The 21,160-nt window shown below is 43.2% G+C and overlaps 1 protein-coding gene and 1 long non-coding RNA gene across 8 annotated transcripts in view; one reads left to right on the plus strand and one right to left on the minus strand.

Moving 5' to 3' along the window:
- The window catches only part of PLEKHG4B (pleckstrin homology and RhoGEF domain containing G4B), a 213,438-nt gene that overhangs the window by 34,376 nt on the left and 157,902 nt on the right, over positions 1-21,160 (minus strand). For all 7 annotated transcript variants that reach the window (XR_003998924.1, XM_030551545.1, XM_030551540.1 and 4 more), the window contains 7 exons: positions 20,787-20,903; positions 19,696-19,794; positions 18,699-18,841; positions 15,561-15,699; positions 13,952-14,074; positions 12,530-12,694; positions 6,351-7,267 (listed from right to left, as the gene is read on the minus strand). Coding sequence is in view for 6 of the 7 variants with exons in the window: in XM_030551545.1 (XP_030407405.1) it covers positions 6,351-7,267; positions 12,530-12,694; positions 13,952-14,074; positions 15,561-15,699; positions 18,699-18,841; positions 19,696-19,794; positions 20,787-20,903 (1,703 nt within the window). In the remaining variant the exon portion in view is untranslated. The remainder of the gene's footprint in view (positions 1-6,350; positions 7,268-12,529; positions 12,695-13,951; positions 14,075-15,560; positions 15,700-18,698; positions 18,842-19,695; positions 19,795-20,786; positions 20,904-21,160) is intronic.
- On the plus strand, positions 3,115-8,246 carry LOC115646075. Its single transcript, XR_003998925.1, has 3 exons — positions 3,115-3,214; positions 6,625-6,627; positions 8,234-8,246. It is a non-coding gene; the product is annotated as an uncharacterized LOC115646075 (long non-coding RNA).

A 21,160-nucleotide genomic window follows, 5' to 3' on the forward strand; every position in this document is an offset into this window, starting at 1 on the left:
TGGGTGCAGTTTTTGTAAACTCCCATTAAACCATTGAGCCTCGTGAAATACTATAAAAGTCTGTGGTGCCATGACTTGGTCCAGAATAATTAGATAATCAAATTACGGAATTATGTCTGAAGATAAGTACCCACATTTGCATGGTTTTAAGTGTCTGCAGGATTGGGGCTTAAATGGGGAAAAAGATGCTGTTAACCTGAACAAATCTGCATTGGAGGAATATATCCTCCATAGTCCAAAAATAAAGACTCTTAATATTATGGAAAAGTGGAGCCATTCCAAAGTTTACTAATTTCATAAAAAAGAAGTTAAGTCAAATAAAACCACAAACTACTTTGACTGTATTGGATATTTTTTCGTAACTACTAAAAGTCAACATACATATGTTTTAAAGGAGGAAAGTACATAATTCAGTTTGGACAGCTTGTTTTGACCCATTTAAAAGTAGCTTTTACAGATTAAAAAAATGGAAACTGAACAAACTTTTAAAAACACCAATTTCTATGCAAGAAAGATCACACAGGATGCCCATTCTTCCTCTGTTGCACAAATTGATGGTAACATTACTATTCAGCAACACAATTAAGCATGTGCTTAACTTCCAGATCATTAAGTCAATGGGATTTAACCACCCGCTTAAGTTTTGTGCTGAATAAGGATGGCGTGCTGAAGTGGAGCCCCTGAAAGCTATAATACACAGATACTATAAACAAAATGTATGATTATGAACTACTATGGGGCACATTCTGATATTCTTACTCAAACTGAATATCACCTTACTCCATGAGTAATCTCACTGGCTTCAATGAGATTGCTTGCAGAGTATGGTGTTACTCAGTGTGTGTAAAGGAATCAGAATCTGGCCTTCAGTTACTAGACCACAAATATAAACAGCTTGACTTTTTAAAAACAAACAAATCCTGAACTCTGTTCAGGCACACAGACAAAGTCAGGTTTTTTTGTTTCTTTGTTTGTTTGTACAAGATTATTAAAATATAGGTAGATTTGATAATAGATTTTGATTTCAGTTTTCTTCTTTAGAGCAGTCAAACTTTGGTCTTCCTTTTAACCATTTTTTTTTGGCACTAACTGGGATAACTTTATGCTGTTAAAATACAAAATCCCGGGGAGGGAGGGAGGATCCTAATAAAGTGCGAGAGAGAGAGAGACACCAAAAGTAAGTTTGGCAGAAAAAAAATTGTAAAACTTAAGCAGAACTTCAAATTCAAATTGGAGCTGACGACAGTGTTTAAATTTCCTCTGCATTTGTACATTATGTTTATCTGTATTTCCTTAATATTCTGTCACCAACTCTACTACAAATATACTTTATCTTAAAGAAAAACAAATTATTTTAATGGTCATTTCCTTAGGGAACACTGTCAAGATAAAAATAATATATTTAAAGCCGTTCTTTACCATTGTTAGTCAGATTATTAAAACAGAAATTTTTAAAAAAATCTAATTCACTTTTATAGTAATCACACAGTGATTACTATATGCACTTCACTCAGCTTGGAAAATGAAACTTTTGGTTAGTTTCAATTTCTGGCTGTTAAGTAACAGCACAACGGAGTTGGTTTTCCAAAACTGGAGGGAAACATTTAAAAAACATTGAAAAAATAAGGAAACATTTCTTTTCATACTTGGCTAAGGCCTCAATCCTGAACAGATTTACACACGTGTTCAACATTATGCCGTCTGAATAGTCTTATTGATTTTCAACGGGACTGCTCACAGTGAGTAAAGTTAGATTCATAGACTTTCAGGTCAGAAGAGACCATCATGGTTAGGGCCCAACCAAATTCACGGCCATGAAAAACACATCACAGATCTTGAAATCTGGTCTCCCATTGTGAAATCTGGTCTTTTGTGTGCTTTAACCCTATACTGTACAGATTTAACAGGGGAGACCAGCGTTTCTCAAATTGGGGGTTCTGACCCAAAAGGGAGTTGCAGGGGGGGTCACAAGGTTATTTTAGGGGAGACACAGTATTGCCACCCTTACTTCTATTCTGCCTTCAGAGTGAGGTGGCTGGAAAGTGGTGACAGATGGCTGGAGAGCAGCACTTGTCGGCCGAGCGCCCAGCTCTGAAAATGGCGCTCTGCCAGAAGCAGTGCAAAAGTAAGGGTGACAATACCATACTATGCCATCCTTACTTCTGCACTGCTGCAGGCAGTGGCTCTGCCTTCAGAGCTGGGCTCCCGGCCACCTCTCTCCAGCTGCCCAGCTTTGAAGGCACCGCTGCTGTCAGCAGCAGCGCAGAAGTATGGGTAGCAGTACCGCAACCCCCTCTACAATAACCTTGCAGACCACCCACCCACCCAGTTCCTTTTTGGGTCAGGACCCCTACAATTACAATACCATGAAATTTCAGATTTAAACAGCTGAAATCATGAAATTTACGATTTTAAGAATCCTATGACTGTGAAATTGACCTAAATAGACCGTGAAGTTGGTAGGCCCCTAACCATGATCATCTAGTTCAGGGATCAGCAACCTTTCAGAAGCAGTGTGCCAAGTCTTCATTTATTCACTCTAATTTAAGGTTTCGCATGCTGGTAATACATTTTAATGTTTTTTTGAAGGTCTCGCTCTACAAGTCTATATATTATATAACTAAACTAGTGTTGTATTGTAAAATAAACAAGGTTTTCAAAATGTTTAAGAAGCTTCATTTAAAATGAAATTAAAATGTTGATCTTAGGCCGCCGGCCCGCTCAGCCTGCTGCTGGTCTGGGGTTCTGTTCACCTAGGTCGGCAGTGGGCTGAGTGGGGCCTGCGGCTGGGACCCCGGCTGGCAAGAGTCTGGCAGACAGAACCCCAGACCAGCAGCGGGTTGTGTGGGGCCAGCGGGCAGGACCCCAGACTGGCAGCGGACTGAGCGGCTCAGCCCACTGCTGCTCAGGGATTCCATCCGCCAGCTCCTGCCAGCTGGGATCCCGGCTGCCGGATCCGCTCAGCCCGCTGCCAGTCTGGGGTCCCGGCCCTCCCCATATACAGTGGGTACCTACCTTCTCCCTGGTTCTGGCCCATTCTCTTCCTCTCTCTGCACTGAGCTGAGGGTGGGAGTGGACTGAGCACAGGGCTGGGGGTGAAGGGTTTGACCAGGAGCTAGGATGAGGGAGGGGGCTCAGGGTTGGGGCAGGAGGTTTGGGTGTGGGGCACTTACCTGGGCAGTGACCCTTTGATGTGAGGAGTGCCGGTGGGAATGTGGGGAGGAGCTCCTGTTTGGTGCCCTGGGTGGGGATGTGGTGCATGCATGGGGTGTGGGAGGGCTGGGGATATGTGAGGGGGGGTTCAAGAGTCAGGGCGGAGGGCTGAAATCAGGGCTGGGGGCTGGGTATGGGAGGGGTGCAGGTGCTAGGGCAGGGGTGGACTGGGTATGTGGGGGGGGGGGGTGCCAGAGTCAAGCGTAGGGTTGTAGGGGGGGAAATGAAGGAGTCAAGCAGAGGGCTGGGTGTGTATGAGGGAGGTACAGGGCTCAGGTCGGGCCTGGGTGTGTGCGGAGGTGTAGGGCTCAGGGCAGAGGGTAGAGTGGAGTGTCTGTGTGTGGGGGATCGAGGGTCAGGGCAGAGGGCTGGGTGACTGCCCCCCTAGAACTCCCAACCCCCCTGCTTCTTGTCCCCTAACTACCCCCTCCTGGGACCCCTGCCCCCCAGAACACCAACCCTTACCTAAGCCTCCCTGTTCCTTGTCCCCTGACTGGACCATACCCCCTACCTGTCCCGACTGCCCTGACCCTTATCCACACCACTGCCCCCAGGCAGACCCCCGGGACTCCCATGCCTATCCAACCACTCCCCGCCCCCTGACAGGACCCCTAGGACTCCCGACTCATACAACCCCCCCAGCTCCTTTTTCCGTGACTACCCCCTCCAGACACCCCCCTACCCTACCTGCCCCCCCCAGACCCTCCTTGCTCCCAGTCCCCTGACTGCCCCCTCCAGAGACCCCCTGCCCCTAACCACCCCCCTGGGATCCCACCTCCCATCCCACCCACCCTGCTCCCTGTCCCCTGATTGCTCCAACCCCTTATCCAACCCCTCCAGCCCTGGACCCCTTACCATGAGGCTCCACGCAGAGCCAGATACGCTTCCTCGCGGGAGCACACAGCCCTGTCCCTCAGAGCACTGCGCATGCGGCGGCAGAGCTCCGGTTGACCGGGGAGCATTTCCGTCTCCCCGCAGAGCCAAACACTGCCCTACAGGAGCGCGCAGCCCTGACCCCCAGAGTGCTGCACACACAGCGGCCGGACTCCAGGGGACGGGAGAAGGAGGGGAGTGACCGGCAGCCTCTGGCTTTTACTGGAGTTCTCAAATCATGATCTGAAGACTTCAAGTTAGAGAGAATCCACCATTAACACTAGTTTAAGCCTGCAAGTGACCTGCGCCCAATGCCACCGCGGAAGGCAACCCTACCTCCTCCCCAGGGGTCTGCCAATCTGAGCAGGGGAAAATTCCTTCCCCACCCAACTATGGCAATCAGTTGTACCCTGAGTATGTCGGCAAGACCCACCAGCCAGACACCCGGTAAAAAATTCTCTGGAGTAACTCAGAGCCCTCCCCATCTAGTGTCCCATCACTGGCCATTGGGGATTTTTGCTACTAGCAGTCGCAGATTTGCTACACACCATTGCAGACAGTTTCATTAGACCATCCCCTCCATAAACTTGTCAAGCTCAGTCTTGAAGCCAGTTAGGTTTTTTGACCCCACTGCTCTCCTTGGGAGGCTGTTCCAGAACTTCACTCCTTTGATAGTTAGAAACTTTCATCTAATTTTGAACCTAAACTTGTTGATGGCCAGTTTATATCCATTTGTTCTTGTGTCCATATTGGCACTTGAATAACTCCCCTCCCTCCCAGGTATTTATAGAGAGAAAACATAGCTCCCCTCAGCCTTTGCTTGGTTAGGCTAAACAAGCCAAACTCTTTGAGTCTCCTCTCATAAGGTAGTTTCTCCATTCCTCTGATCATCCTAGTAGCCCTTCTCTGCACCTGTTCCAGTTTGAGTTCACCTTGCTTAAATATGGGAGACCAGAGTTGTACACAGTATTCCAGATGAGATCTCACAAGTGGTTTGTATAATTGTACTAACACATCCCTATCTCCACTGGAATTACCTCAGCTGATGCATCCCTCGACTGCATTAGCTTTTTTCATGGCTGCAGTACATTGGTGGCTCATAGTCAACCTGTGCTCAATCAATATACTCAGGTCTTTCTCCTCCTCTATTGCTTCCAATAGATATGTCCCCAGCTTATAGCAAAAATGCTTGTTGTTAGTCCCTAAGTGCGTGAACTTGCACTTTGCACTATTAAATTTCATTCCATTTCTATTACTCCAGTTTTCAAGGTCATCCAGATCTTCTTGTATGATATTCCAGTCCTCCTCCATATTGGCAATACCTCCCAAATTTGGGTCATCTGCAAATTTTATTAGCACTCTCTCTCACCTTTTGTGCCAAGGTCATTAATAAAAAATGTTAAATAAATGGATCCCAAGACTGATCCCTGAGGAACACCACTAGTAACCTCTCTCCAGCCTGACAGTTCATCTTTCAGTCTGACCTGTTGTAGTCTCTCCTTTAATCAGTTCCTTATCCATCTTTCAAATCTCATAAAAATCCTATCTTTTCCAATTTAACTAATAACTTCCCATGCGGAACTGTATCAAATGCCTTACTGAAATGCACATCCTTTGTCTAAAAAATCAGTTATCTTCTCAAAGAAAAAGATCAGATTGGTCTGGCACAATCTACCTTTTGTAAAACTATGTTGTATCTTACCTAATTACTGTTTACCTCTATGTCCTTAATTATTCTCTCTTTCAAAACTTGTTCTAAGACCTTGCATACAATTGGAGGTCGAACTAACAAGCCCTTAGTTTCCTAGATCGCTTTTTTCCCTTTTCTTAAAAATGGGTACTATATTAGCAATTCTCCAGTCATATTAGCAATTCTCCAGCAATTCTCCAAAATCTGAGATTACAGATTCATAAAAGTTAAGCATGTGTGCAAGTCTTTGCAGGATTGGAGCTTAAATCTTGAAGTCCTTACTCAGTTTCCACTAAACTCTTACTTGATTTCAGAGGGCCTCAATAAAAAGTCTAAGGATTTTGCCTATTAAGATGTATAAACTATCAAAAACCGTCTCCCTTAGCCCCACCAAATCTAAATGTTGGGCCTAAAATGACTTGACAGTGTCCCATTAAAATGAACAACTTATTTTGTATTCGGCATGTTGAATTTAATGTCTCTTTTAAACTGTTTTTCAGAAAGCGTTTAGAATATTCAGTACTTTATTTGTTCCTCACTCAACAAAATGGATTGTGTTGTGGCCATTTCTCACCTTCCTGCTCGCTTTTTTTCTTCTTCTTCTGTATGATGGATCCTTGATGGGGAAGATAAACTTCGGTTTCTACTAATCAAAGGGCTTTTAATATTCAAGCGCTGCATGTATTTTTTCTCAGCAGCAACATTGCTGGCCACCTCCAATCCCTTGATGTAAACTCCAGTGTATCCGTGACGGTGCAATTCGCTGGGGCTGCTCTCAAGCTGAGTAAACTCAAAGCTTTGCGTTTTCTTCATGATTTTCTTTAGTGGATGTTTTCTGTGGCGGGTAGTTGGTGACTGGACTGGCTCAGAATAGCAGGAGGCTGATCCTGAGGTGGAAACACTGTCCATATCTTCTGAGATTGGGCTAGCCCTTTGACGCCCACCCAAGAGCGGAGTAAATGTCTGTGGTGGAGAGGCATTAAGCTGCACATACACATCCATATTCTGATTGGAATTCTCATGATCTAAAAAAGGTGGTACTCCGGATGGCAGGCTCATATGCTGAGGTTTATGCAATGGCTTAGTATTATTATCCCAAATGTCGTTATCAGTGCTAGAAGAGAGTCGAGAAAGGGACTGACTTGGTCGTGTAGCACCTTCAGTATCAAATTCACAGTTAACTTTCACATCCGCTTCCTGGGGGACTTTGCGAGAAGTTTCTTTGTTGGAACCTTTGAGAGCTTCAGAAAGGACCTCTTCTAAATGGTGCCTTGTTTGCTGACATTTTAGCCATAAAATATTCCATTGTTTTAGTTCCTTTTTGCTAGCTAGACCCAATACTATCTCATTCACTTTTTGAAAGTTTTCTGCAGAAACTTTTGTAGCTTCTTGCTGGTAGCTCTGCAAACTCTGAATCACTGATTGAGAGTATTTGTTCTCCACAGTAAGATGTTCAAGATACTCATTGCAGTGTAACATCCACCTATGTGCCTGGATTAAAAATGAAAAGTACAGTTAAATAATAAGACTGTGTATTCATATAACACCTTCTGCTTTAGAATCTCAAAGCAATTTACAAACATCAGGGTGAAAGTCAACCTTGTGTCAGAGGACCAGCAAAAGGCCTGTGCAACGTTTAAGTCCCATTTAAGTGCTCATAATAGATCTTAACATGATATAAGTGCTGAATAGGTGTTGTGCTGTCCCTTTACCCAGAGATGAATTTTTCTTCTTATGGTATGTTCTACACAGCAATGTAAGCCCGGGCTTGAGCCTGGGATCAAGCCTAACCTCCTTTGCATCCACTCACCCGTTGTGTTAACCTAGGGCTTGAAACCAGGATTGGAGGGTCCAAGGCCGTGTTAAGCTGCGTCTTAAGCATCCAAGCCTATTGCATTCCTGTGTGCATGTGGCTCTGGCTGGACTCAGGTCCCAAAAGTTCTCTGGATGTATCCCAAAGTTCTTTGAGACAACTTCCTTAGTCCTCTCTATGCTGACAAGCTGTGGTGCAGTCCAAGAGAGGGGCGGGGGGGGGGCGGCAGAAAAGGAGGAATGGCTAGAGAATGGAGCTGGGACTAAGCAGCTGCCCTGCTGGGAGTGGCAGAGCTCCTGGCTCAGCACAGCCAGGGGAGGGATGATCCCCAACACCTCAGCTGCTCCACCACCCTGCAGGGCAGCCGTTTGATCCTGCTCCACTCTCTGGCCCTTGCTCCCGGGCCCCCCTGTCCTTCCTAAGGCAGTGTGTTGCAGAGGTGCCCAGGCAGCGTGCACTGTCAGGGGGGCAAGTGTGAGTCAGTCCCAAACTTCCCCACAGCCTCCTGGGGATCCCTTATCCCTACCCCCTGAGGTGTGGTGGGGGCAGGGATAAGGGATCCCGCCCGGTGGGTGCTGGAACACACTGCACCCTGAGCCCTGGGGATGCACTTTACCACTCTGCAGCCAGCAGCAGCAGGCTAGGGTGTGTGTGTGTTTTTTCACTGATACCTTCATTTTATGTCAAACTTCTAAACAGACAAAACTAACAAAAACCCAAACAAACAAAAATACTGTTGCTGAACATCCCACTTTAAAAATGAAGAAGTGCAAAGTTTCATTGTAATAGTCAGACAGCCCTGGAGACTGATGTGCTAATTATCCTCAAAACAGGTGCACATGGGAATTTTCCTGCCCGTGTGACTCAGCCCGGTGCTGGAGAGCCCAATTCTCTGATTAGAAGGTAGCTCAGTATAAAGCTTTCTCAAACTGCCGTCATTCTACTGAGACAGCCACCAAAGGAGCGAATTGTGCAGTTTATATATTTGTGCTGCTTCTGGGCACCTGAGTGCCATTAACAGCACCACCACCAGTTAGGAAACAGGGTGGGCAGTAGAGATTTCCCACAGTGCAACACATTTGTAGGGCTAGGTCAGTGGCTCTCTTTCCAAACTACTGCTCCCCTTTCAGGAGTCTGATTTGTCTTGGGTACCCCCAAGTTTCACCTCACTTAAAAACGACTTGCTTACACAATCAGACATAAAAATAAAAAAGTGTCACAGCACACTAGTTCTGAAAAACTGTTTACTTTCTCATTTTTATCATAGAATTATAAATCAAAGAAATATAAATATTGTACTTACATTTCAGTGTATAGTATATAGAGCAGTATAAACAAGTCACTGTCTGTATGAAATTTTAGTTTGTACTGACTTCACTAGTGCTTTTTATGTAGCCTGTTGTAAAACGAGGCAAATATCTAGATGAGTTGATGTACCCCCGGAAGACCTCTGGGTACCCCTGGTTGAGAACCACTGGGCTAGAGTATCAACACTATGGTGGGGGGCATTAGCCACTCTGGAACAGGGTTACTTTGACTAGGGTCTGTGCACTGCAATGTGTACACCAGAACCCTAGGTTCAAACACAGATCTGAAAATCCTTAACATAGGGTTCCCTGACACAGGTCAGGTGACTCGAGTCTCACTAAACCTAGGCTTAAATTGCTGTGTGCCCTTAGTGAATTAAGGCCCAACACCCATGAAGTAGGGAAATATTATTCACATGTCATGAGGTTTGGTGAATTACCCCAGGTCACACAGAAAACTCTGATGTAGCTGAGAATCAAACCCAGAATACCTAACTGCCAATCTTGTATCTCACCTCAAGACTACTTTTTCTTGTCAAGAAATTTTGTTCTACAGGATTTGACCCTGCGGCCTCTTGTACACACAGTGTCAGTCCTGATCCCAGTAAAGCACTTAAGTGCAGGTACCTTTCAGCACGAGTAGTTTCACTGAAATCAATGGCTCTACCCATGCGTTAAAGTATGTGCGTAAGTGCTTTGCTGGATCAGGGCCTATATTACTAAATTAATGACCCACAAGTTAAAAAGTACTGTTGTACTACTGGCAGTTGTTAACCAACTTATTTTTTAAAATTCTAAACCAGACAATTTTCCCAAGACAAAATATTATCTTTTAGGTTGTTCCTAAGAGCCAAAGAGTTCCCGTGACATAAAAGGGGTGTTTATACTTAATCTCAATGAAGCAATTTTTCTACAATTTAGAAGCTACAGTGAAAAGGTTTTCAATGCCGGCATTGAAATCCAACAGAAACGAGCCTTGTTTAATTTAATCTGCACTGATATTCTGTGCTACCTACTCACTTAAACTTTCAGAATCAGAAGGAGGGGGAAGAAACCAAAAGCCTTAGGACCCAATTCTCCATTTGGGTACACTGATATTAATCAAGAGTATCTCTAGCGAACTCAGCAGAACTGCACCAATGTAAAAGATGTAAGTGAGGGTACGTCCAGACTACCTGCCAGATTGGTGAGTAGCAATCGATCTATCGCATCTCGTCTAGATGTGATACATGGATCCCCAAATGCGCTTCCGTCAACTCCACAACTCCATCAGGGCGAGTGGCGGAAGTGGAGTTGACGGGGGAGCTGCGGCTATTCCCATAGCTGAAGTTGTGTATCTTATATTGACAGCCCCCACCCCCGCAGTGTAGACCAGGTCTGAGAGGAGAATCAGGACCCGAGTAGCTGTCATTTTCCTAGGGCCTGATTTTTGGGGATTCCCCAAAAACTACTTGCAAAGACGTGAGTGCGGTTCTGTACTGCTCCCTTCTAAGGTATGGGACTAGGCCTGATTATTTCCTCAAAGACAATCCTGAATTTGGGGAGGCGGTGGTCCTCCCCTTTGAAGAAACTGGAAGAAAGAACTGGCCTGCCTTCAAAGAAACCAGAGGTGACTATCGTTGCTCTGAGAAGATAAGACCAGAACTGAGTGAGGGTCCTCCATAGTTTGGATACTTCAGATAAACAGCCAAATTTTTGGATGGTGGCCCAGACTGAATTCTGACCCTTTTGAGGTTGCCTATCAACAGATTAACTATTTTGAAACTGATTTACCTGGTGCTTATATAATTATTTTTCCAGTGGAGATTACGATCTTCTTGAACTCTAAACTCCATTGGGCAGAGATCTTGCATTAGTACAGTGCCTAGAACACTGGGGCACTGATCCTGATTGATGTCTCTGGGTGTTACAGTTAAACAAATATTAAATAAATAATAATAAGTGCTTTCATGTGTAGCTTTGCTGTAGTAAGGATGAATTACTCTGTGGTTTTATACATAGCATGCCTGTGAAAAAGCTTAGGTTTATACATTTTTCATTTGATTCCCTTTATATTACAGAAGCACAGAAACAATTATTTAAAAGGGTAAAGGTGCTTATTATGTCATTTGGAGCTTCATAATTGTGCAGAGAAAAATTCTGGCCAGTCGGGTATGTAAGTTCTTGGATGAAGAGCAGTATATGACTATCTGTGTATAGGGCAGATTTAAAAAGGTTTTGCCTACACATTCACAAGAGAAAGAAGAGATCCAGACTGTGGTCCATACAGGAAAACCTGTCTCACTCTGGTACTACTGTTTCTGGCTGGGTTTATAATTTTATAATACTTGGGGAAAAAAAAAAAAGCTCCTAATTGCCAGTCTTGTGATTGCATGTGCAGTGCACAGGGCATTAGATTCACTGAGACTCTGGGCAGGGAACAGCCAGCTTAGCTTCTGTTCTGTTGCTGCAGCATAGGCCTAGTCTGACTTCTACATCTGGGGGAAGGGAGCAGCTCCAATCAGGCCAATGGGGCTGCGCATCGGGGAGGGGGAATCCTGTGCCTGCCTGAGGCTTGCAGTTTAGGTGGGGCAATAACTCCCATCGAACTGCACTCATGGGTTGCAGCTACACATGTAATTTCCTGCCTAAACTCTGCCTGTTCTTTTGACCCTTCTGGTGCTTGTGGGTGTTTCTGAATGACGCTGCTTTCTCTGTCCGGCCATTATTCCAATATATACACCCACACTTAATGCAAAGCAGGAAAATAACAGACATCCAGATAAACAACAAGGAGTCCGGTGGCGCCTTAAAGACTAACAGATTTATTTGGGCATAAGCTTTTGTGGGTAAAAAAACTTCTCACTTCTTCAGGTTTTTTATATGGATGCCTGTTACAGACTAACATAGCTACCCCCTGATACCAGACATCCAGATTAGGGGGAGGGAAGAATTGCCATTCTCAGTTGTTTATTTGGACAGCTGAGGTACTCTGGGGAATACCAAATGCCAATATACCTTTGCTCAGGCACTTGGAATGACCAATACAGCTCTGTCTTGATGTGCTGACACTAACTTGTGCTGGCTTTAGATACTGTTGTCCTGGGAGGCCTGCAGGAGGGAATCCCTGCTCCTAATAATGTTATTGTGGAGGTGTTAGTGGGTGCGACAAAGCATGTCATTTTAAGCTGCCAAACTACAAATTACTTCAGAAAACTTTTGAAGTTCATCAGTGCTCTGGTGAACTTTGAAGAGTCATCAACGTCCTTTGGATGTTTGCCAGATTCTGACATGCCATTTTGACATGCCTCAAATTTGATCCTGTGGGCTACACCTCACCAGAGTCCTTCAAACAGGCCTATTTGGAAATCTCGTGGACAAACTATTCTTTAGCTAGGACATGGCTAAAAAAAATGCACTAGAAGAAGAAGAAGAAAAAAGTGTCACTACTGATTTGTCAAAGAAATCTTGCTATCAGGTACAGTGCATGGGAAAGTGCATCGATACCTCCCAGCAGTCTGAGAAACTCACTAGCAGCTCCAGTACCTTGGAGTGCAGAAGAAGAGGTTCATACAAAACACATTTTACGGAATATTGTTGCACAAATATTTAAACTACTGTAAATCTGTACTGAACCTGAAATGTTTCTCTTACCATCTCGTAAAACTCACACAAGTGGATCAGCTTCTCCAGCTCACTCTTCCTTTCCTCTGTCTGAGTGCTGACATTACTCAAATAACTCTTGAAGGTCTGAACTTTTTCTTCCAAGTTCAGTGAGCAGTTCTTTTGTATCAGCTGCAGCCCTTTCTCACAATATTGCTGTTGAGTACAAAATGAAACATACTACATTAGCACATTGCTTCCTCTGCTGTCTGAATTCTTGTTTGGCATGGTCATTTGTTATAGGCCAATTGCTAAGTGACCAAAAGGTCAAAAGTGAATTATCACTCTTGCTGATCCATTTGGTGCTTTTTTCCCTTTTTGATAGTGTTCTGCTAAGATAAAATTACTGTTGGGCTTTTTATAAATCTAAATTTATTTTGGGAAGCACAAAGAAAGAAAATAATGATATGATGGAGCAAAAGCTACAGTCAATTAAGCTTGAACATTTGAAAAGAATTATTACTACATGTTTAGAGGAGTCATGGTTATATTGCACTTAATATCATTGTGAGAACTTTTGTTTCACAAGTAACAGCTCTCCTGTACCCTTCTTGATGCAATTTCTTTATATGAAATAGTTACAAGCTGAACTTTTCTCTTTATTAAGCTCTAGGAGGGCATCAGAGAGTCCTGTGGCACCTTTAAGACTAACAGATGTATTAGAGCATAAGCTTTCATGGGTGAATACCCACTTTGTCAGACACATGAGGGCATGTATGTATCTAACTTCCCATTTTTTTCTGGCTTCATTTACCATTTATTGGTTGGTGTGCCTGTGTATGCTGCTCCTCATGGATGTACTGTGATGGCAGACCTCCACATGACACTGTGGTTGGTCTCCAAAAATGTTTAAGAGTAAACATTCTACCACAGAAAGCAGCCACTCTTCTTTAGCACAAGTGGTAGGTGTGTGTGGACCTGGCCCAAAGCCCACTGCAGCCGAAAGGAGCCTTTCCATTTACTTCAATGAGTACTGGATCAGGCCCTTTTATTTCTGGAACACAAACTACAGAGTTCTATTCCCAGTACTATATGGGCACTGAGTTATTAATGTCATTTATGATTTTTGTTGTTTCTGGCCACAGATTAATTAAAAATTCTCTCCTAAATTCCTCAATTATGCTTTGCAGTACTGAGAATCCGTGCAGTCCCTCTTGCACATGCATAGCTCTCCCTCTCCATGTATTACTTGTTTTCTTCTTGGATATAAAAAAAAAATTTCAGTTAAAGAGGCAGTAACTTTCCCAGAGCCACAAAGTTAGTGTTGTTATATTACCAATAATCAGTGAAATTAACATTCTTAATCTATTACAGCTTTGGTTTGTATTTCCTCAGTTAATTTTCTATTAGGCTATTGCAGATGCAACTAAAATAACAAAAGCAAAAACAAGTGGTCCTTAGTACAATACTCACCGTCACTTTGTCACTGAAAACTCTGAATTCTTCTTGCTGCTTCTTCACACTTTCCAGAGAGAGCAGCTCTTGATCTAAAGGACCAAGATATCGCTCCCTTTCATTTTCAAACCAGAGTTTTATCTATAGAAGATACAAGATTTGTTTTTTAAAATTAATGAGTAAATTATATCTAACACAGAAATTAAGCAACTTTATTAAAGCAAATTAAACTCCTGTGAACATATACCAAATAAATCTTTTAAATTCTGCATTTCAAAACTATGAAAAAATATCTCTCTCCTTATATACAATTTATCTAGAAAGCCATTTTATGAACTGCATTTAGTAACGGACACTTTAGTCAAACATATGTTATTTTGCATCATATGTTAGGCCTCACCTTGTACTCCTTACACAGGCAAAACTCCCATTGAACTCAGTGAGAAATTTGCCTGTAGAGACTGTAGGGCAAGATCATTAGTGATTAATGAATAAAAACATAATTAGGATAGCTCACTGAATACCAAGAGCCAAAAGGTCTGTGCTAATTTTAAAAAACATTTATTAAAATATTTACATTTTCTGTACTCAGGATTTATTACAGATGTTTCACTGACTTGGAAAGTTCACCCTTGTGACAGATATGGCAATTTCCTGCAATATCTTTGGGAGACCTTACTGAATTAAATTTAAATAGCTTTACAGTCCGATGTATTATAAATGCAAAGTTTATGTATTATTATGGGATTGTACATAACTATTCTAGTGGGGAGACATGGCCAATGTAAAATCTGAGAAGTGCTATTAGCTTTAAAGTGCCAGACAAAAAAACTTTCTGGACCAACAAAGTGAAGTGGATTTCCCAGGAGATACCTCGGAGGAGTGGAATGCAAATTCCCACGTCCAGACACAACCTTTTGAATCTACGTCTTGAGGAGAGAACCACTCCTTGGCTGATTACCTATTTAAGTTCTCTGCAGATCATAAACCCAGGCTGTAGAAAGGAAAGGCTAATCTATGCATATGGGTTCTTGTTCTGAGCAAAAGCTGTTATGATCTTGTGACTACAGAAAACCCACATACTGGAGTTTGAAGGACTGAATCCTACCAGAGCCCTCGTTGGAGTAGGGGAGGATCTCTGGCTTATGCACAGGCATGTACATTCTTTTATTGTCTTTAATGTGTTTTCTGTGTAATGCTTTCACCTTAAGAATAACTGTGCTTGCTTATAAAGGGCTGTGTGGTAACTTGCAACTGTGGACAATTACAACTGTTCATAACCTCTTACAAGAAAGCACAGCAGGCTTACTTAGGCAGTCTGACTTGCCACGGAACTCACAGTGTAGGTAGGGACTGTGAAGCCTGAAAACCTTGGGTGAGAAGGGAGAGAGAGACATTTCTGCCCAGGAGAGGTGACAGCTGAGGAGCCTGGAGCCTAGAGTGGATGTCCTGGCCAGACCATAAAGGAATACAGGTGCAGTTACCCCGAACTGTGACATTATTTGCACTGCATACACACTTATATGGCCAACCCAATATATAGCTTATATTCACAGATTAATTTGGCCCCATGATGGAAGGTTAGCCCTATAGCTGGTACACATTAAATCTCAAAAATAGTACTGACCTGGTCACAATGTTCTTCAAATTTTCTTATTTCCTGGAGATTCTCCAGTTGTTGCAGACACTTATTCGATATGAGAACCAGCCTATGGACCTCCTCATCTACTTGATTGTACAATCTTGTTATAGCTTCCATGGCATCTCTACGGGGGGAAAAACAACACATAAATGTCCAGTGCAAACACAATGCCAGAAAAGTCCGCTCTATATTTCAGAAGACGACAATCAAATTTGTTAATCAGCAAAGCAAAGGAGGTTTGGGCCAACAAGCCAACACTTACAGAACGTATTAGCTGTGTGTTTGCTTGTTCAACTTGTCAAAGAAAAATATATCCTACTCAGAACCAGATACATGGCAGCCAAGATTTTCAAAAGTGACCAGTGATTTGAGGTATCTCAGCTGCTGGGTGCTCAAGCATGTGTAGCTCAGCAGACTTTCTAAGGCATCCAAAAATCACTAGTCATTTTTTAAAATCTTGGCTGTTGTATATAAATGGAGTTGTTTCAGCCAGCCAGGCTGCACTAACCCAAAGCTGTATATAAAGCCTTGATTCAGCAAAGATTCAAGTCTTAAAGTTAGGCAAGTGCTTTGCAGGAGCAAGACCTTATTACAGTTATAGAATTCTCTGCACGCTAATGACCTAATCTGATCAGATTGGCATAATACCTGCCTCTTTTAATTTCTGACTCACCAGGTATGTGTTTGCTCACCAACCCTCTCGCTACCTCACCTGCATGAGGTATTAAATAGTTGAATTAGAGAGGGCCCAAGTCTGCAACCAGTCTTCCATTATAAGACTGAGTTTCAGCCAGCCTCAAACCTCTGCCAAAAACAGGTATCTTAACTTCATGTTCTGAAAATCTGAAGGTAACTCCCAGAATATGAAACGTTTCTCTGAAATTTTCAATTAAATTAACAAGCACTTTTTCAGATGGAGAGATTTAAAATTTGCTTCTTTTTGAAATTTTTGAAAAATTTAATGTTTGTTACTCTGTTTTGCCTTAGGTCAATCACTTCTCAGAGACAAATGCTATATACAGTAGGCGATTTGTATGTAAATCCCATTTCGTCCACTAGAAACCATGTATGTATAAATGAGGGCAGTATCTGGCACAAAAAATACCTATATTTGCTATTCTCCTTAGTAGGGAACATGAAATCTGTTAAGGCGTTACACATGTCTTCCCCTTGTTACATTTCCTCTCTCTTTGGGCTTGACTACAACGGTGCCACATTCTGGTCTACAAGGGTGTGAAATGTAGAGTGCTCTAATATGCTGCACTCTAATGGCCCCATGCAGACTCTGCTGGGATGAACTAAAAAGTACCTTAGTTTGTGTTAACATCGTTGTAAATGAGTGGTCTCCTCTCAGGCACACCCTCATGGTCTTGGGAAAGACCTGCAAATGGCTCCTTGTCTCAGTTTTCCTCATTGCTTCCCAGTAACTCAATACAAGTATAACCTCAAGTCCAATGGTTCTCAACCAGGGGTACATGTACCCCCGGGCGTATGCAGAGGCCTTCCAGGGGGTACTCAACTCATCTAGATCAATGTTTCTCAGCCTGGGGGTTGCAACCCCAAAGGGGGGTTGTAGGACAGGTTTAGGGTCACAAGTGAAGAGCTGGCATTAGGGGTGGCCACAGTGGGCCCTGTGAAGCTGTTACATGCTTCAGCCCTGGGCAGCAGGGCTCGGGTTTCAGACAAGGCTCACAAGAGAAAAACAGGTTCAAATATCACACTGAAATGTAAGTACAATGTTTATATTCCAATCAATTAATTTTATAATTATATGGCAAAAATGAGACCGTACGCAATTTTTCAGTACTAGTGTGCTGTGACGCTCATATTTTTATGTCTGATTTTGTAAGCAAGTAGTTTTTAAGTAAGGTGAAACTTGGGGTACTCTGGAAAAATCAGACTTCTGAAAGGGGAACAGTAGCCTGGAAAGGTTAAGAGCCACTGCTCCAGTCCGTCATAATTTATTAACAAACGCATAGTGCAAAAGTCCATAACCAGTAGTCCCAAAACATAGTCCAAATCCCCCACTGCATGTAGCCTTTAAAACCCAGCTTGGTTCTCACCATCCTAGTGTCTTCCACCACACCTTTGGGTATGTCTACACAGCAAAGAAAAACCTGCGACTGGTCCATGCCAGCTGACTCAGGCTTGAGGGGCTAAGCCTGTGAAGCTGTTTCACTGCTGAGTGGACTTCCAGGCGTGGGCTAGAGCCAGAACTCTGGGACCTGGCCACCCCCCAGAGTGCTAGAGCCCCAGCTTCAGCCTGAGCCCAGACGTCTACACAGCAATGTAATAGCCCCGCAGCCCGAGCCCTGTGAGCCCTGTGACTGGCAAGGCCAGCTGCAGGTGTCTAGTCACTGTGTAGACATATCCTGAGTCAATCATCCTCTGTCAGACCAGCCACCCCAGCCCTTCCTTCTGGGGCACAACCCTGCTCTTCGCAGCAGGAACTCCCACACCATCTCTGCTGGGAGTGTCCTCAAGTCTTGTCTGGGGCCCAGCTCTCTGGCCAGGAGACATCAGGGAGTAAGTCTCTCTGCTGTTCCCCCTTCCTTCAGCCCTTGGCTCTGGCTCTCTGGTTTAGAGCCAGCAGGCATCACCCTCTGCTGCTGCTGCTCCTCCTGCCATCAGCCTTCTCCTGCCCCTTAGCTCTGGCTAAGGGATGCCAGCCACAAATCCCTCTGGTTGCTCTTCCAGGAACCACCTTCTCTCTCTGGTGGCTCCCATCTCCTACTCCTCTTGTCTGACTGACTCAGTCTGTTCTGGCTCCTCACTGACCTTTTATAACACCAAATGCTGCCCTGTGCACTAAACTGGCCCAACTGGGAGCACCTGGATGGGAACAGGATAGCCGAGCCCAGATTCATATGATGGGCCAGAGACTGTTACAGTGCTCCTACAGGACTGCATCACTGCCAGCTAGGTGCCTTCTAGTTCACACCAGCAGGGTCTATATGGGGCAGTTTAATCTAACATGTTGTGCTCTCTACAATTCATTCTCCCACACACACATACACAGACACGGAACTGCAGCACCATGTAGACAAGCCCTTTCTCTCCCTTTTCCTTTCTCTGATTAACATAGGTCTCTGATGCAGCATTTATTGCAAAGCAAACACCTACCGGTAGTCTTCTGTATTGCAGAATTCCTCTTTCCTGAGTCTTGCAAGGATTGTTCCACCCTCCAGCCTTAATGTTACCAGCAAGGCATCTTCCAAAACAAGTTTCATCATTGTCTTGTGTTTATCGATTAAGTCTCTGACCTCCTATACAGAAGAAACACAATTAATCTCATTTTACTAGAAACTTAGGTAGTGTTGGTACCACAGCTTGGCTAGCATGGCTTTTATAAAACAAATCCATGTGCACACTGGTCAGAGAAATAACAGAACCCTGTTAAAGCCTGGTTCCCACTTGTAATTTTTGCTCTACATTTCCCAGTTGCTTCTACTGGTGGAGTTGAACCAGTTTTAGCAATAATTTTTGGCCAAACATTATGGAGACCGAATTGCTCTCTCATTCACTACACTTGGTCCCTCAGGTTGATTCAGGCACTCTGGCAAGGCAGTGTGGGGAAGCCTGTATCATCACTGACTAAGCTGTGTGTCTTTTGTAGACAGAGAAATTCAGTTTCCAGGGCTAGCAAACTGGCACCTTTAACAGAAAATTATTAAAAAACTAATAATTAGAGATGGCCAAAACTGGAACCTTGAATCCAAACTCCTTTAAAGGTATGCAAAATTTGAATGACTATACCTGAACTCATCCCTATAATTTTGTGTTGCATTGAAAATAAACCAAAAGGGTCTATTTTTTAGGGTTTGTTTTTCAGGTATAGCAGAAACCTTATGAGAAGGGCTCATCTTGCAAGATGTCTACAATCTTGGTTTCAAATTTTGTGAGAACAGCTCATGGGACATCGGTACTTTCAGATCTAAACCTTGACACCCTATTCTGACCTCATAGCTGAATGCTACTCTAAACCTGACGCAGACAGGATCCAAATGTCTCTTCCTCAGCTTCTCTCTAATAACATCCCCATAATATATTACTGAGCTACCTGAGGCTTCCAATTTTTTGAATTCAAGACATAGGATTTGTGACATCAGCTAATACTTACCTGCACTGTACTTAGGGTTCTGTTGGAGTTCAGCGAACAAACTGAGTTCTGTAGAAAGACAATGGCCTCTTTGCAGTTTGTAATAAAGGGTTCCAGTTTCTGCAGCGATAAAACACGATGACAGATAAAAACATTCAAAAAGTCAGTCTCAGGAAATAGCTTTGGCTTCTTAAACTTAAAGTGTCTTAGATGGTCAGAAAGAGTTATTTGTATGTTAATTATAGTAAGGGCTTGTCTACACATAGTTTTGTACTGCTTTAACTATATCAGTTTGAAACCAGTATAGTTAAGTGGTACAACCCCCCTAGTGTGGATGCAGTTATACCAGTATAACTATTCCTGTATGGGAAGTGGAATAAAGGGAATAAGCCAAACTAACAAGGGGAATAAGCTACACAGATAAAAGACACTTTTATAACAGAATAAATACATTCACACCAAGGATTACATAGATCTATTTCAGTAAAAAAAATTACTTCCTTAACTGAAATAGTTAAATAAGCACAAAAACTGCGTTTAGACCTTAGACAGGTATATTTTTTTAACATCAGAATAGGCATAGCCTTAAATACGATCATTGTTTTCCAAGTCAGTATTTGGAATGTGTGGTTATATACAGTCTCCATAGATGCCAGACCTTCAGCTGGCATAAACTGGCATAGCTCCATTGACTTCAGTGCCAGAGGACAAAGTACTGCACATGAAGAAAACTTCAGGGCCAGTTATTGACTTTAATATAGCTAAGCTGATTGACACCAGTTGAGGATCTGTCCCTAGGGATTCAGATATGTGTTAGAAAGTGAGTTTTGCAAATCTAACATAATCCGGAGTGGAAATCTGTCTGAATCCTGCAACCTTGACACAGCTGAACAGAGGCCAAGGCCGACCTAGCGAAGGATTAACAGAGCACAGCGGCACAGCTGTGTGGGGATGTTTCAACACCACCTACATGCAATGTACAAGACTAGCTGGCACTATTTGTTTCTCATTTTTATGAGGAATAAAAGTTACTAAATTCCATCAAGAACATTCTAAAAGGCAAAATAAAACCAGAGGAGAACAAGTAATGGGAGCTGCAAGCACTATCTTACCTTTCGGAAACGCATCCAGTCATGGTGGTTATACAGAAAGGTTCCATCAAATTCTGCTGTCAACTGGGTACAGTCAATGTGCTTTTGCAAAGCCTTCAGTGATGTGAGGACTTCATACTGTTAAAGAAAAATTGTGAATGGAGCTATATTAATGCCATAAATCAAACCACTGGGAAAAAAAACTTATATAGTGCCAGTTGTCAAAATCTTTTACAGAATCTCTTGAGACAGAGGACCAGATCCTCAAGTGGGTATAAATGAGTGTAGATCTAAGGACGTCAAGAACTAGGCCTCAGATTTTCTTCATGTGTAATACTCTGTCTTCTGGAAGGAAGTCAATGGAACTATGCAAATCTGCACCAGCCGAGGATCTG

The sequence above is a fragment of the Gopherus evgoodei genome, chromosome 2 (assembly GCF_007399415.2).
Source record: "Gopherus evgoodei ecotype Sinaloan lineage chromosome 2, rGopEvg1_v1.p, whole genome shotgun sequence".
NCBI lineage: Eukaryota > Metazoa > Chordata > Testudines > Testudinidae > Gopherus > Gopherus evgoodei.